This window comes from Cetorhinus maximus, chromosome 33 (assembly GCF_964194155.1).
Source record: "Cetorhinus maximus chromosome 33, sCetMax3.hap1.1, whole genome shotgun sequence".
NCBI lineage: Eukaryota > Metazoa > Chordata > Chondrichthyes > Lamniformes > Cetorhinidae > Cetorhinus > Cetorhinus maximus.
The window spans coordinates 7,455,233-7,472,398 of record NC_135911.1 but is presented as its reverse complement, the minus strand read 5'-3'; the positions used below and the strand labels follow the sequence as shown (position 1 = coordinate 7,472,398).

General features: G+C 45.3%; 2 protein-coding genes across 2 annotated transcripts in view; both read right to left on the bottom strand.

Annotated features, from left to right (window-relative positions):
• Nucleotides 1–17,166, bottom strand: part of LOC144671644 (cell adhesion molecule CEACAM3-like) — a 206,201-nt gene that overhangs the window by 66,758 nt on the left and 122,277 nt on the right. The window contains exon 5 of the mRNA XM_078533650.1: nt 15,250–15,570. Coding sequence (XP_078389776.1) covers nt 15,250–15,570 — 321 coding nt within the window. The remainder of the gene's footprint in view (nt 1–15,249; nt 15,571–17,166) is intronic.
• Nucleotides 1–17,166, bottom strand: part of LOC144671645 (uncharacterized) — a 261,116-nt gene that overhangs the window by 177,130 nt on the left and 66,820 nt on the right. The window lies entirely within an intron of this gene.

Sequence of the window (17,166 nt, the reverse complement as noted above, 5' to 3'; positions counted from 1 at the left end):
ATTTAACTGGAATTAGTGAGGCTTGGAGTGTGCACGTAGCTTCTGTCCAGAAGACGTGGTGCTTGGATGATTCAACCGCCATCCAATCCCACATACCTTTGATAGGAACAGGTGGCCAAACAAATCAACTCAAATGTAGCTCCAAAACTCAATGGATTCTCGCATGAATGCGCACCATTAGTCAAGGAGCAATAATCAATGGGCATTTAACCCTAAAAGCCAGGTCTCAGCTGGATATAGTTCTCCATGGCTTGAACAAATAATTAATAGGGTGCCCCTTCACTACGCCCAAAAGATTATCCCTGACCTCCTCCCGGACGCTTTGGGACCCCTCTCCTATCGGCTTTTTCACCTTTGTTTTTCAACTGAGTGCTTACAGAGCAAAGATGAAGGTGGTTATGCTTGTGAATACGAACAACATCTTCCAACCTCCACCTGCCAACCACCAGGTTCCTCCATTCTCTTGCAAAGCCACTGCCTCTTAATTCCACATCCTCGTGTGACCAGCATACCATCCGCTCTTACCCTTGACCCCATTATAGTTCATCTGAATATCCCTATTCTCCCTCGCCCCACAGATTCCTTCAATGTTGATATCCCGACGCCAGTTGTTAATGTGACCCCTCCCCTTCTCGAGGCAACAGACAACATTACTTTCCGAAATCCCCACCCTCCACCATGAGACCATCCAATTACCAGATGGAAATGCCTTCCCTGAATGTGGCTGTGCCCTCTGTATCCCAGTAGAATGCTCCGAACCCCCAGGACCAAATGGCTGAGGTGAATTTCCACATCATGCACACGATTCTCAGAACGACAGCCATTGCCCATAGAAGCCTTCCCCAACGCAAGACCGGGACAAATATATGTGTGGCACGCAGGGCCCATTAACATGGCCTGGGCAGTGTAGCCACATTCCCTGAACAGTCTCTTGAACTTGCCCCCTGGACAATCATTCACCCTTCCTCTCTGGTCCTCCTGCAACACCCCTCCTTTAAGCCCTGCCTCCGTCACACCTTTCACCCTTTGTCGTGACCCTTATACCCAGCATTGGCGCAGCTTGTGCGATAGGCACCTGAAATATATCAATAACAACGTAAAAGGAAGACGAAAGCATCGTACTAGCCTTTCAATTGTCGATGAAGTGAGAGATCGCCAGTTGCATGCTACTTATATACAGTTGTAAAACAGAACGACCAATTAGCCGCTGTTAGGGAACTTAATTTAGACAGGGAACGTGATTTCAGCATGCTGGCCTTTTAATAAGCATTCATGACATGCTAATGAATTCAAATGGGGATCCCCCACATTGCTGATCAGGAAACCTGACCCGCCTTTAACCTGCCTGAAATGTTGGGAGAACAAAATCCCAAACTATTTGCCTGCTGTCGGGAAACTGTTCTTGGCCTATTACTGGGAAGCTGTGGGAACAATAAGGCAAGGAGACGGCCCCAGGATCTAGTGACGTTGCCCTGCAATCACAATGCCGAGATTTTGAAGCTGGCCAGGAGACCATGTTTGGACAATGTGCAAGAAGTCTCCAAAAAGTGACCCTGAGGAGGGAGTGAGAGCATATGGCAAGGATAGTGAATGTCCAAAGCATCTCACCATGGACCTGGCAGCAGTGCCAATAAAGATTTATTGACCTCGCTTTGGGCAAGGTGGGCAAATGGATTAGCACACAGGGTCTCGCAACCACAACAATTGACACCACTCTTCGCTTCAGGCACCACGTCCTGACATTCAGGTGTCATTCCTAACATCCTTACATCGACATCTCAACCAAACACACCTCCCAGCCATACCAGCTACCCACATGTTAGACACGGCCACCATATACGTCCAGCAATTAAGCTACTGCACACATCACACAAACACACATTTAATGATGTCCTGCCCTCTCTCCTTCAGGAGAATACACCCACAATAGGTGGGAAAGCCAGTGGACCAGAAGAGGACCAGTCCAAATGCAATCCCTCAGTGCTAAGGGGGAGAATTACATTCGGAATGTCGGCAGCATTGTTACTGAACCAGTCGCATTTGGCGCAGTGTATGCCATCCTAGATGATGGTATGTTGTTGCCTTGAGCACTTTGCCCACTAACTTCCTACTCCCACGTTGAAAAGTGACATGAAATGAAAACTTGCAAATTTAGTTACCATGGACAACACAGCCTCCTTTCCCTTATCCCTACTAACCGTCCCCAATACTTTTCATTATCCAAAACCTGTCGGCTGCTCAGCCCCTTCACAGAGAATAGGAAGGGCAAGAGGAGGAAGATCACTTTGAAGAGGAAGCACAGTCACCGAACCTAACGCTCGCAGCAACCAGCCCGGGTATTTGCACACTTGCATACCTTAGAGGCTAGTTTCAGAATCAGAATCTGCATGTGCTAAATCACTAGGCATGAGTGGGCTGCAGCCAGGACAGGGAATAGGTGTGTTCCTGTGACCTCTCAAGATGCCCATGACACCTCCCTTGCCCATTCATAATCCCATGAACCCTCATATTCACCAAGCCCTGCATGCACTGTGCATAACCACTCATCCAGTCTCCACTATGTGCAGAGCTCATGAGACAAGTGATGCCAAACGAAAGACTTTCAAAAGCACTTCAAAAAAATTGCATTTCTTACTAGCACAGAAAATGTCAATCAAACGCGCATCCATTCATAATCCAGTGATAAAACTTCAGTCATATTGGCGAAAAGAAATCTCTTAAGTGGTCAGAAAGTTGTGGAATTAAACAAACACCCATTCAAAAAAACGCATTAAAGAAACTGAAACCAATGGCATGCACATAAAACCGTCAGTCTCTTTCACAGCTGTGTCAACAGATCCCCTGATGAGCTCAGTCTATTAGTGGTTTCCGAAACTCAGCCAAGTATTCATCATGAATACTTTTACAGCTGAAAACCATTATCACTTTTGAAATAAAAGAAACGGACGGACAGGTTTTTTTCTCAAAATTTCAGTTTAGACCAGGATCAAATGGCCAGTTTTTTTTTAAATCTTCAGATTACTAAATCAGACTCCCCTACTCACATTTTTTCATGGTTTTGAACGCATAAGTGCAATTTCCGCAATGAAAATACACTCTAATGCATCTCAATACGTAACCAGTTCTGGTCAATGCAATTGTCAACTTATCTTTTAAGGGCAGATATGTCTGATCAATCATTGCATTAAAAACATCATTAAAGCTATACAAAAGCTTTGAACACATACTTACATGTGTACACCGTTTTTAAAAGCACATATTATTTTACACCATCTAAACATGTTTAAACTTATATGTCAAAACGCTCAGGGCTCCAGAATAGTATTTCCCCCATGATTGCCAAATCCTCTACTAGCCATGAACGGCATCTCCTTGGAAGGGCTGGCCCAACTGCATCAACATTGTACCGGGCTTTCAAATGTCCACCCCCCGCAATGGAGCCAGCACGGCTGCGAGTACAAGGTGCAGGGTCGCTATCACGCGCCGGCAAAAGCTGCTGACAATGGGAATGGGGAGGGTATCTTAGAATCTGGCCACGCCCACCATTTTTATAGGCCTTCTGACTCGGTACCACGGCACAAAAGTCCAGTCCCATGTGTGTGAATCTGCATTTAAAACCTTGCGATGAGCCCTACTGGACCAAATAATCACCGTTGTGAAATGTTGTTCGGGGAAGCCTGAACTTACAAGATATATTCAATAACCTGTACAAAAGGTTTGACAAGTAATCATGGGGCCTGGTGCACTTTGTAACACCAGAATTGGTTGCTGCAGTGTATGGGTTTGGGTAATGTTGTTCGCAGCATCGAACCCAGCCTATGTGAAAATACCACCCTACTGCGGTCTGACACTACTCTCCTGATTTACACAGTACTTTCCAAATACGGACCTACAACAAATTTGAAGTCTGTCACTCCATTTTTACTGCAATTATAATATTAGTCGTCCATTCAAATAAAAAACGTGCCTCCACAATATACAGGGGACCACATTGTGAGCAGCAAATGCAGTAGACTAAATTTAAAGATGAGTAAGTGAATCGCTGTCTCCCCTGGAAGGCATAATTGGGTCCTTGGAAGGTGAAGAGCGGAGAGATAAAGAGACAGGCGTTAGGCCTTCTCTAATTCCATGCAAAGGTGTCATGGCAAGGGGATGAGGTGTTGGGCGTGTTTGAAGAGTGGACCAGGGCGTAATGGAGGGAAATGATCCTACGGAATGCTGACAGGGGAGGTGATGGATTATTAAAATGAAGCTTGTGATTCAGGAATATAATTAGGATGAAAGTTTCCTGCTAGTATGAATTGCTTTAAAATGCAAACTGAAATAAAATGACCAATAGATTTCGCCATTAATGTGTCTCCATTTCTCAGATATCAAAGTGGAAGTCTTCACTTGGAAATATACATGGAAGAAGACCATGGAAAACAGGTCAAGGGTCAAAACAATTTGAGAGTTTGATACTTGTTAGCATCAAAGCGAAGAACATTTGTGAGCGCAACAAGTGCAATGTTATTCACAAATCTTTCAGCAATACTAACAGGACCAAAGAGCTGCACGTTCTTTCTGAATGATCTATTCAAGTTCAGTCTATTCATACAATTGACTACGAAATAACTTCACCTTTACATGGGTGGAATATAAGCGAAAGAAATAAGATTCAGAAATGTGTTACTTACCTATTACAACTATTTGTTTAGTTGAGGCGTTGTACCTTTTTGTTAAACTGTTAAAGGCTTGGCAGGTATACTTTCCAGCGCCATTCAAAGTAATGCAAGAAATGATAAGTTGTTGCCCTTTTTGCTGGAGAGAGGCATTGTTGATGAACTATTCTAATTCTGCAGGTGGGTTTGATCCACAGAACATGAAAAAGTAATCGCTTTTCCAGTAAAGTAGCGGACAAATCAAGGTCTATGGATATGTTAGGGAGATCCGGTCCATTTAAAATAAGTGCACAAATATATTGTAATAACATTATGCTAAAATGAAAAGCAGCAGTGGATTATATATTTGTAGCGATCCCCACCACCACAGAAACTAAGCAACCTTGTGTTTTATGCACTCCATCATGCGAGCTTAAGTCAATAGGTTGTGCCATTTTCCCCACTGCTCAATGGCGGGTTCCAATGTCTGTTTTTTTTTAATTCGTTCATGGGAGGTTTCTGTCACTGCTAGGCCAGCATTTATTGCCCATCCCTAATTGCCCTTGATAGGGTGTTGGTGAGCTGCCTTCTTGAGCCGCTGCAGTCCACGTGGTGCAGGTGCACCCACAGTGTATTTGGCGGGGTGGGGGGGGGGTCGTGTTTCCAAGATTTTGTCCCAGCAGCAGTGGAATTTCCAAGTCAGGGTGGTGTGTAGCTTTAAGTTGGGGGGTGGGGGGCTGATGTTGGGGAGGGGTGGTTGCGATGGAGGACGCCCTGGTGGTTGTCTTCCCACCTGTCTGCTGCCCTTCTCCTCCGAGATAGTAAGGGTCCTGGGTTTGGGATGTGCTGTCTAAGTAGCCTTGGTGAGTCCCTACAGTGCCTCTTGTAGATGGGTACTGCTGCTACTGTTCATCAGTGGTTGAGGGAGTGAATGTTTGTGGATGGGGGGCCAATCAAGTAAGTTGCTTCGTCCTGGATAGTGTTGAGTTTCAAGAGTGTTGTGGGAGCTGCATTCATCCAGGCAAGTGGGAGCACACTCCGGACTTGTGCCTTGTAGATGGTGGACATCCTTTGGGGAGTAAGCAGCTGAGTTACTCGTCACATAATTCCCAGCCTCTGACCTGCTCTTGTCACCATGCTTTTTATATTGCTAATCCAGTTCAGTTTCTGGTCCATGCTAACCCCGAGGTTGTTGGCAGTGTGCAATTCAGCAATGGTAATGCCTTTCAATGTCATGAGGCAGTGATTAGATGTTGCTTTTTGGAGAGGTTCCTGGTAATTGTGTTACTTGCAGGATGTTACTTGCCACTTGCCAGCCCAAACCTGGATATTGTCATGGTCTTGCTGCATTTGGACATGGACTGCTTCAGCGTCCGAGGGGTCACGAATGGTGCTGAATATTGATAATCATCAACGAACATCCCTCCTTCTGACCTTATGATGGGAGGAAGGTCATTTATGAGGAAACTGACGGTGGATTGAGGGAGGACATTATCCCAATTAACTCATGCAGCGATATCCTGGAACTGATGTGATTGACCTCCAAAAACCAGAGCCAACATCCTTTGTGCTAGGTATGACCCTCACCAGCGGAGATCTATCTTCCTCTTTCCCACTGACTTCAGTTTTGCAAAGGCTCCTTGAAGCCACACTCGGTCGAATGCAGCCTTGATATCAAGGACAGTCACTCACACCTCACCTCTGGAATTCAGATCTTCTGTCGATGTTTGAAGCAAGGCTGTAATGCGGTAAGGAGCTGAGCGATTTTCGTGGAACCCAAACTTGGCATTAGTGAGCAGGTTATTTCGAAGAAAGTGTTGCTTGATAGCGCTGCTGGTGACCCCCTACGTCACTCTTCTGCATGGAGGGAGAAGACTGTTGGAGCAGTAATTGGCCGGGTTGGATTTCTCCTGCTTTTTGTACACCGAACGTAACTGGGCAATTTTCCACAATGGCGGGTAAGGCCAGTGTTGTACATGCCAATGTTGCAGCTGTACTGAAACAGCTTGGCTAGGGGCGCAGCAATTTGACAAGCATAAGTCTTCAGTATTATTGCCGGAATATTGTCAGGGCCCAGAGCCTTTGCAGTATCTAGTGCCTTGAGCTGTTTGTTGATATCTCATGTAGTGAACCGAATTGGCTGAAGACTGGCATCTGAAATGCTGGGGAACTCCGGGGGAGGCCGAGATGGATCATCTTGGCATTTCTGGCTGAAGATTGTTCCAAATGCCTCAGCCTTAACTTTTGCACTCAAGTGGTGGGCTTCCCCATCATTGCGGATGGGGATTTTTTTTGGAGCCTCCTCCTCCAACGAGTTGTTTAGTTGTCCACCACCATTCACAATTGGATGTGGCAGGACTGCAGAGCTTAGATCTGATCCGTTGGTTATGGAATTGTTTAGCTCTGCCAGGTTAGCAATGGTGGCACTCGAATTGAATCTGGAGAGATTGTGGTGTAGTCCCATTAACACTATATTCGTAATTCAAAGGCCCAGCATAAGGCCCTGGGGGCATGGGTTCAAATTCTACCACAACATCTTATGGACTTTAAATTAAATTAATAAATCTTGAATATAATGCTAGTCTCAGTAATGGTGACTAACCATGGCAACTATCATTCATAGTGAGAAAATCCTTCCGGTTCACTAATGTCCTTTGGGGAAGGAAATCTGCGGTCCTTAACTGGTCTGGCTTCCAAGCCCACAGAAATGTGGTTGACTCTCTACTGCCTTCTGAAGTGGCCTAGTAAGACATTCAGCTCAAGGGCAATTATGGATGGGCGGCAAATGCTGGCCTTGCCAAGTTACACCCATGATTTTTTAAAAATAAATGCCTAAGTCTCCTGCTTCTGATGATTTCTAATCACTTTTGTTGAATACATATGTTTATTTGAAGTTCAGGGATGGAGAGAATATGATTCCTGCCGTGAGCTGGAATTTGGGTAAATTTGAATTTTCTCTTAAAATATCAGATCTGTACAAACCTGCTGGGCATATACAGCAGTATGGTTGCATCAGAAAGTACTGTTCTGAGAAAACAAAATCTATTAAAATTTCATTTGGACAATTACGATTCTTTTCCTCAAACCAGTCTCAATTTCATCTTTTATCGGATTTAAAAATAAACTAATTAACTGCATTGAAAATATTCATAATGAAACCCGAATTTCCACTGAAGCAACACACAACTGTTCAAATACTACGTACATTAAACTCGTATGGGTTACATCATCTGGTATTCCTGCTCGTAGAATTAAGATTAAGCCGTTATGTCTAATGGCTTCTGGGATCATACCACAATAGGTTGCTCACCCCCAAAAGTTAATTCGTTTAAGATTAGTCTGTAAAGAAAGAGATGTATAGGCAACACAAACTGTTCAATACTAACAATTATCAATGAACATATATTTTATTACGAGTTCTGTTTCAAAAACATCTAAGTATTTCGAACATACTTATTTTAATAAATAATCTATGAGGCAATTTTCCTTGGCAATGTAAAAGTGATGAGCTATTTGTTTACATATTTCAGTAAATAATCCTTATATGCAAACAATCGTTTATTTCCCTTTTCCAATCTGAAATGTAGCAGGTATGGTGATAAGTTACAAAAATAATGATCTGTTGGAGCACTTGAAGCTGACATTTAGATTGTATAGGTCACTTGTCATTCCGCTAAAGGAGTTGAATGCATAGCACTTGAATCGTCCATCAGACCTAAACACTCCAAAAAAGTGAGAGTTCCATTATCACCACTTAGATCAAAGCCGTTGTCCGGAATAATAGCGCGATTATGCTCAAGCCACTGATATGAAACTGCAGTGCCTGATGCGATGCATGTCAGAGTCATGGCGTCATTGTATTCGACTGGATTGGTGACATTATTGATAATATTAGGCTTGTAAATAAGTTCTGTCAAAACACAGGAAAGTAGGTAACACACCTGAAAAGTAAATTTGGAGGATGGTGGATTTAGCTCCAGGTGCTTTTTGAAATTTCATCTGTGGGTTCCTTTAGGTAATAATTCCTCTGATGCTGGTGTTAATGATTCTACGATTTTTACCCCCACCCCACTACCCCCACGCAACCCCGACCTCCCCCTCACCACACGTGCCCCACAAACCCACCCCCTCCCCACCCCCGCCCCCCACACCCTCCGCCCCCAACGAGGTAAACCTGTCCCCATGAATTTATTGCTCACTTAGAATATCAACTGAAAGAAATTTCCAATCATGAAAGGAACATAGCCTGCTAAACCAACTACAGACTCGGTCCTAAAATAAAATGTCCTCTCCCCCAGGAGCCTCCAACCTAATGAATTTATCTGAGGATAGAACATGCGTAGTGGTATATCATAGCAGACTGAACTATTGTGGAGTTTCCCAAGATCAGCTCTTCGGATTCTACCTTCGACTCCTAGGATATTTTTATCATGCATGTGGGCTCACGGGAGAATATAGATTGGAGACTACAACTCTTGTACACTTACATAATACATTTTTTTTTAAATCAAAGCCAATTATATATTACAGATATTACATGAGACTTATAGATGGTAACTAAATCTAATCATATCATGCCAATAGTATTTAAGGGAAATACATTTTAACCCACCATAGTCAGCTGTTTTTTTTTGCATCAAAAACAAATATCAATTAAAGATAATCATACGCACAATCCAGTGCAATTACTCAAGATTCTGCACTGTCTTTGTCTCAAAAATAGGGAATACAAGCTTAGGCTGATACTCATTCTTTGGCTGAAAAGATGGCAGAAACATTGTTGACCTATGGGCCCCATTACCATCTGTCTGTTTAAAATCATCGCAGCTGAACTCAAAAAGGCTTTCATTATGGATTGGTGTTTGTGATTCCAAATTTAAAAAAAGCACTGAGTAAAAACAAGCTATTTCTCGGATCAATGTCCTTGGTGAGTGTAGATAAGGGACATTGACAGACTAAAAGGAAACCTTTTAGTTGGCTGCCTTCCAAAAGTAGAGAGACAATTCAAAGGCTTTTTTGGTTATCTTTGGACTTGATACCCTGGCAGCGATTCAAATACTGTATCCATGCTTTAATATCAAGCTCTATGCCTAATTGCTTTTGTCTATTAATGTTAGCTAGTGCGTCTTAAATTTGCAATAACTGTTAGTTTTGTCACACTGCGAGCTTAAACCGTGCAAGTTCTATCTGCTGATACCTGAGATTCAGACTGCGCAGCAGAGACTTGCAATCCAGTAATATAACATTCTGCCCTTCTCATCATTTTCAAAATAAGAGCCAAACTACTCACTGCAATAAAAAAAGTTTCTGCTCATAATGCTTTTGCTTATTTTATTAATTACTTTAAATTGGTATCCTCTCGTTCTAAATCCATTTCGAGTGGGAATAGGTTCTCCCTATCTATCCAAACCCTTCACTATTCTGATACCTCCATGGAATTTGCTCTACACCTCCATTTCCCGAACGAAAACAGACCTAACTTCTCAAATCTATCTTCATCACTGAAGTTTCTCATTCCTGGAAAAATACTCATGAATCGTTTCTGCACTTTCTCCAAATCCTTCACGTCCTTCCTAATTTTCAGCGCTCAGAACTGGACGCAATACTCCAGCTTGACCTTGTACGCTATGTCCTTATTAATAGAGCCCAGAATACTGTAGGTGAGGCTACTGATACGCCAAGCGTCAAAAGAACACTATCAGGGAAACCTCCAGACCGTGTAAACCTGTTAAGTCAGAGTTGGGGAAGAAAGGGTCACAAGTAATTATAAACGAACACCGTAAAACTACACCCTACTCTTATGGCCGCACCAGACCACAACAAATTCCACTTCTCCACTTCTCCAGGGGGTGGTGATGAGGTCTCCCACAGCAAAGAGTCCCAGCCACTCCAAGCTGCTTTTCGTAAGGGGCAACATACAGACTGTAGCTAACCAGGCCATGCTTTGAAAACTCAAAACATTGTGCCCGACACTAGATTCTGCGATTGCACAACATTTGCTACATAATCTTCCGTGAGTTAAGAATTTCACTGACACACGTTGCGCCTGTTTCAGCTAAACAACATAAGTGACAGCCATTCGCTGATTCATTCCTCAGGGCAATGCCTTGATCAATTAGGGTCAAGATGCCTGGTTTAAATTTCAAACAATGCTTGTAGTGAATATCATTTAGCCAATCATTAGTTCCAAAGCAATAAACATAGATATGTATAGCAGCTTTATTTTAACTTTAGTTGAGGAATCGATAATAGGAACTGCTACCTGAGAATGAAATCCCTGAATCTCTCATAATGACTCCCAACTCATCTCCCCGAATAACAACGGGCCTGAATCAATCATGCAGTGGCTGCTAAATGTAATTAGATTTCGTCATCTTGCCCCTACTGAATAGCTTATCCAAATAAGCCTAATAGAAATTCACAATGGAAGCAGCTGAATTGAATGCTGATCTATTCGTCATTAATAAATCACATGTATCATTATTACATTGTTAAAGTGAAACTTAATATACTTTGGAGACAGTTGGCTGACCTACAAAAAGCAAAATACCAGGCCTGCGCGCTATAAATGACATGACTTCAGCTTAGGTTTGTAGAAGAAAAAGCAAGATAACTAATCAGCTCAATGACATCGACATTTCCTCTGAGAATTGGAGCATTGAGAAAAGAAAATGATTGGCCATTCTTAAGGTACACTGTTTAAATATGCAGTCGTCAAAGGTTACTGGATAACATACTGGGGGTTTGTGATCCAGAGCTGCTGCTTATGTTAGTTGGTAATGCTTTCACTGTCAGCTAGAAGGTGTTTGTTCAAATTCCAGTCCAGTGACTTCCACACCAAGTCTGAGCTGACAGTTTAGTGTGGTACTCGGGGAGTGCTGAATTGTTACAGGTGCTACCCTTCGGATCAGACATGAAACTGAAGCCCATCTGCACTCTCAGGTGGTCGTAAAGCATCCTATTCCTTTATAGCAATGAAGTTTAGAAGTGTTATCCCCGGTGTGCGGATCGAATGTTCATCCCTTAACTAATATTACCAATGCACAATGCCTTATTATTATCATATGGCTATTTATGGGAGTTTGATGCGCGTAAATTGACGACTGAATTTGAAAAACACTCTTTATTCTTACTTGAGAGTGATTTGGGAGGTCCCGAGATTGTGAAGGTCAGAATATTTTATTCGCAGTTGAAAGACCATAGGCTCAGAAGAGGAATTTGCAAATGTAGAATCATTGAATTGTTACAGCTTATAATGAGGCCATTTGGACCATCGTGTTCATGCTAGCCCTCTGCAGGAGCAATTCAACTGGTGGCACTCGAATACTGCTAAGAAGAGCCATCTTGCTGAAGATTTTCACCTTGCACTGAACAGGACAATTGCAAGAGTGCCAGATGTCAGGTGATCACAGCATTTCTACTTTATGAGAAAGGGCTACTGATTCGTTGGCAAATTGGACCTCATTGGCCGAGGCGTTGCCATGGAGAAAACAATGGGGAGCTATGGGCTGCTAAATATCCTGGCTAATTAAAAAAAAAGTTGCAAGACTTGGACATCTTCCTTTAGTTTGCAGAGAATGGGCCGCTGTTTGAGAATATATCTCACTCCCACCAAGCGTAAATGAGCCTGACCGGAAAATAGTTCCACAGATTATGAAGAAAAATATCACAAAGCTTAGATTACAAAGATGTTGGAAACCGAATAGAAATGGATTCCTATCAAATCCGTTTCACGAAATTTGGTCAATGGGGTGGAAGGGGTTTCTTTCGGGGAAAAAAAAACATCATGACTATGTAAGGAAGCATTCTGAATATAACTTCTTTCTTGGCTTTTCCCTGCTGCTTCGCCTATTCCCGTTCATTAATCACTCCAAGACCACACAGAACCCGCACCCTTATGGCAAAGTAGATCACAGTACCTGGTTCATATTCTGGTGGCCTGGTCTATTTTATCTAGTTGCAGGATTTTAACTCAGTGACAGTTAAGGAACGGTGAGATATTTCCAAGTCAGGATGTTGCATGGCTTGGAGGAGGAGGTGCAACATGGAGGAGTACCGATTCATCAGCTGAGGTAGGGCAGCACGTGGTAATCAGGAGATTCCCTTGCCCATGGTTGATCTGATGCCGTGAGACTTCATGGGCTCCAGAGTCAATGTTGAGAACACACAGGGCAAGTCCCTCCCAACTACACAACACTGGGAAGCATTGAATTTTACTTTAAATTATTTACATTACATTGGCTCTGTCACTGCATCCCGCCTACACCGCCCCCCGCCGCGCACCCCGCCCCCACCCGCACCTCCCACCAACCCTCGCCAAGGTCCACTAGTCACAGGTTAGGTTGTGTGGTGCCATCACTACTCTCCCTGAGTGCAGTATTGTGTCTGTTAAGAGGGGCAGACGGTTTTGAAATGGGTCCTGGGCTGGGCCAGCATTTCTCAACCCCCTCAAATTGTCTTTAGTGTCTCTATCATACATCGTGCGGTAAGCGAAGCCCTGTGTCCTCACGGGCACCAATGAAATCAGGCCCCTCTTGTTGAATCGGAAAGTGCCAGATCGTGCGTGGCCCAAGTATGGCTGTGGATTCGCTGTTGTTTGATAGATCACTCCTCCTCATTTACAGTCACGATTCCAAAACCTCTTGCCCTATGTCCGGAGTTCACCGATGTTGCTGCTTCTCACGGAGGGGAGTCTCCCTGTTTCTCACTCTCTTGTGATCAGCAAGGCTAACGATATTTTGGAGGTTCTGTGGCCGCAGAGGAATTTTCTTCAGACATCAGCACAGGAGCAGTTCCACTGGTGAGAAACCATTAGCTACAATTGTAGCTCGCTGGCGCAGCTGGGCTGACAGCCAGTCAGAATTGGGGCTCCTGAGGCCCTTGATGTTACTCCCTGCTCACTCAGCCTCTCCGCTAGCTTGGGGACGAATAGGCAACTGCTGACAAGGGCGATCCCATTGACCTTTGCAAATTTTCTAACGTGCTCATGGAAGGATTGTGGTGTGCAGTGAGACGGTTTTATCTGGAAACCCATGTGTGTATAGTATGGCCAGCAGCATCTTGAACGGTTTCATCCATCACCACATAAACACAGGGCGGCACTGGTGGAGAAAAGCCTGCGGCAGCCGGCAGCAGCCGGCCGTTCGCAATTAGGGGGTTGAAAGGGTGGCACAGAGGGCAGCCCCTATTTCGCCAATGGTCAGGCTGCCCCGATGCCCCGCCCCCTGCCTCTCACTCCAGCGCATTTTGGGCCGGCAGCTACTGCAACGCTAACTAGGGAATTTGCAAACTAACTTTTCCAACACTTCCTTTGTGCGACCGCCGTGCACCAGGGCTGTGCTGGGGAGCGCTATCCCGAAACAGGAAGTGGTAAATGTTACCCACGCTGCGGCAAGGCCATAGGGACCGAGCATTTAACGTCTAAGCTGCGCACTCCCTGCCCCTCCCCCGCCACCAGTGAACACACAGGAAGTCACTATTGTCACAAGACTAGCAAGGTGATATTCCGGGTCCGGGGCCACCCCACATCCCGTCATATCACCTCTCAACCAGCATTTTGAAAATGCCACAGCCACTGCTCCAACATGAACCACTGGACGAATTAAGGTTTCTGGGCACTTCAACTTGAACAAAGCCACAGAGACTTGAGATTCTCCTCCCCTGATGGTGTATGAATTAATTAACACCGAGACAGTGAGTACTGATCCTGCCGATAATAGGAAGCCCGTGCAGTGTCCATTCTCCAGGCGGTCTTCAAAAGCAGGGAAGCAGAAAATTGAGACATTTGAACCATTTGTTTGGAAACGTTCGGGATACCGGGACATTTCACGCAAAAAAACCCGGAGCATCCCAGCGAAACCGGTGACTGGTCACCCAAGGGCAAAGGACAGTGTGATGTTCAGTCTCGGCCCCCAGCCACCCTGAGTGCGCGCACAGCAAACGATTCGTGAACAATCCTCATCCCCAGGGCGGCCAAAAGCTTAAAAGCAAAATACTGCAGGCGCTGGAAACCTGAAACAAAAACAGAAAATGCTGGAAAAGCTCAGCAACTCTAACAGCATCTGTGGAGAGAAAGACAGAGTTAACGCTTCGAGTCCCTATGACTCTTCTTCAAAGCTCTGGTTGGTGGAAGACCTGCTGATTTTTTCCAGCATTTTCTGTTATTGTGGCTCTTAGTTTAACTGTCCCTTATTTTGACTGTTCGTCCTGTGCCTCTTTAGGGATGCATTTCGACCCTAATTTCTAGAACAGCCTGTGAGACACTGACCGTGCGAGTCTAATCTTGTATCCCACCCCGCCCCCACCTTTGTTTTTTCTGTGCCCATACAACCAGAGGTAGATATCATCACCACCACAGCCATCTCTCCCCCCACCCCCGCCGCAGCTCCCACTCCTGTGGCGGCCAGCAACGCTCACCCACCCCCATCCCATGGTGGAAGTCTCCCTTATTTAATTTCAGAAGAGTTTGTCACCCATCTATTCCCAAAAAAACTGGATGTCTTGCAAATCGAGTCCAGGGCAGGCAGAGCATGCGCATGTTGCTCCTATGACGTCATCGCGCTTTGTGGCGTCGTCGCGGGCGGGCTGGGTGACAAGACGGGCCACTTACCAAGGACGTGTAAAGCGATGGTTTTTGTTGCTGTTGCACTGCCATTAACTGGATTCATGCTAACAGTGTAATCTCCACTGTCCGAAACTGTCACTGACTTCAGCAGGAGTGATCCGTTAGGGAGGAAGATCTCAGCCCGTGTTTTGTACTCAGTATTGAAATCAACAGCTGTCCTGATCCACATACCGACAGCTTTCTCTCTGAAATCCCAGTTTCCAGACCTCACCGCGGCTGACGGCTTCACGGAAAAAAATGCGTTTCCTCCGACGGTCACAGTAATCCGCCTGTTTTCAGTCAGGATAGTGAAACCCTGGGGCTCAGCTAAGGAAAGAAAATCAGCATTAAGGGCGAAGCAACGAGAAATCGACACAACATCGACTTTTCTAACACCATCCCCTGATCTTCTCTGACAATCTGTTGCTGTCCTGTTTCTCCAGTCACTAAAAGAACTGATATGAGAAAGTGATCCTCACCCACAGATATCAATAAGCAAACAGCGACCGCAGTAAGTGTCAGTCTCCCCATCCTGAGAGAACCGCGCCACTCCCTGTTACACTCGGTGACTGATCCGCTCTTCCTGGTGTACAGAACAGATCAGTTCAATCATTCACCGAAACGGCAATGCTGATGGGGCCGAGCTTTGTTCATCTGACTGGAAGCTCGTGGAATTGGAGCTGTTATATAGCGTTGTCCTATTTAGAAGCATTGCTTGTATGGTCGAGCTGCTATTTCGCTGCTTCACGGACCCGGGTTCGATCCTGACCTCGGGTGTCTGTCGGTGGGGAGTTTGCACGTTCCGGGTGCTCCTGTTTCCCTCCCTAGCTCCCGTCCATAGACGTGTGCAGGCCACGTTAAATTGCCCCTGAGTGTGACCTATGATGGACTGAAATCCCGCCCTGCATGTACAGCGCCTAGCGTTCGTTGCCTGTCAGCAGAGGCTCTGACTCTTCGCGGCCCTGAATCGGAAGAAATGATGCTGGAAAAGAGGAAGTGCTTGTCTGGCCCTTTACCGTTCCGTCTCCTCGGTTTGTTTTTTGGAGCCGGACACACGAGATATTTCTCCCAGATCAGGAACTGGCATGTTGCAGGCTGCTGCGCCCACCCAGTTTAGAGGGACCGCTGATTGTATACCGCTCCAGCAATGTCTCAACTTTGAAAAGGTTAAACGGCATTAAGCCCTAGCCGCCTCTTAATCTCCGTGAGCCCCTCCTGTCCCCTGGAATCACTGCGATCCTCCAATTCTGGTCTCTGAATTACTTCGAACATTAATCACTCTTTCATGGGTGGACATGCGGTTCACCTGCCTCAGTCCTAAACTCAAGAAATCCGTTGCTGAACACGTCCACTTCTCTCCCTCTCCCTGTTCAACATGCTGCTTAAAACCTTCCCCTTTGACCAAGGTTTCAGTCACTTGTCCTCATCTTTTGCCCGGGGTCAAACTGAATTTAGTAACAGCGATACGAAGCAGCTCGTGGCGCTTTATTAGGTTAAAAGGACTGTATAAATGTTAGGTTTACTCGTTTTGTTTACTGGCCCGTTGTTATTGACTTTAAATCGCCAATGGGTGGAAATTCTCCCGGAGCCGGCCGCACAAATCGGGCGGGGTCACTTTGGCCGCCCATTATATCCCGCCGCCGTACCCCACGGCTCTTACCCACACTCCGAATATCGGCCCCCTCTCCCGCTTCGAGCAGGTATCCCGATCCTATTTAAATCATTTGACCTCCTGGCGAGCAGGAGGCTAACGGAAGACGGCTAGCGACAGGGAAGTAATGCGATACAGGCCGCAGACTCCTTCTACGTTCAAGTGCGGCAGCAACACTGGGTGCTCAGCTCTGAATGGCCGGTGGTCAAGTCCGATGTTTATGTCCCCTCTCTATTCCATCGACCGACTGACCGATACCTTTCCCCTGAATA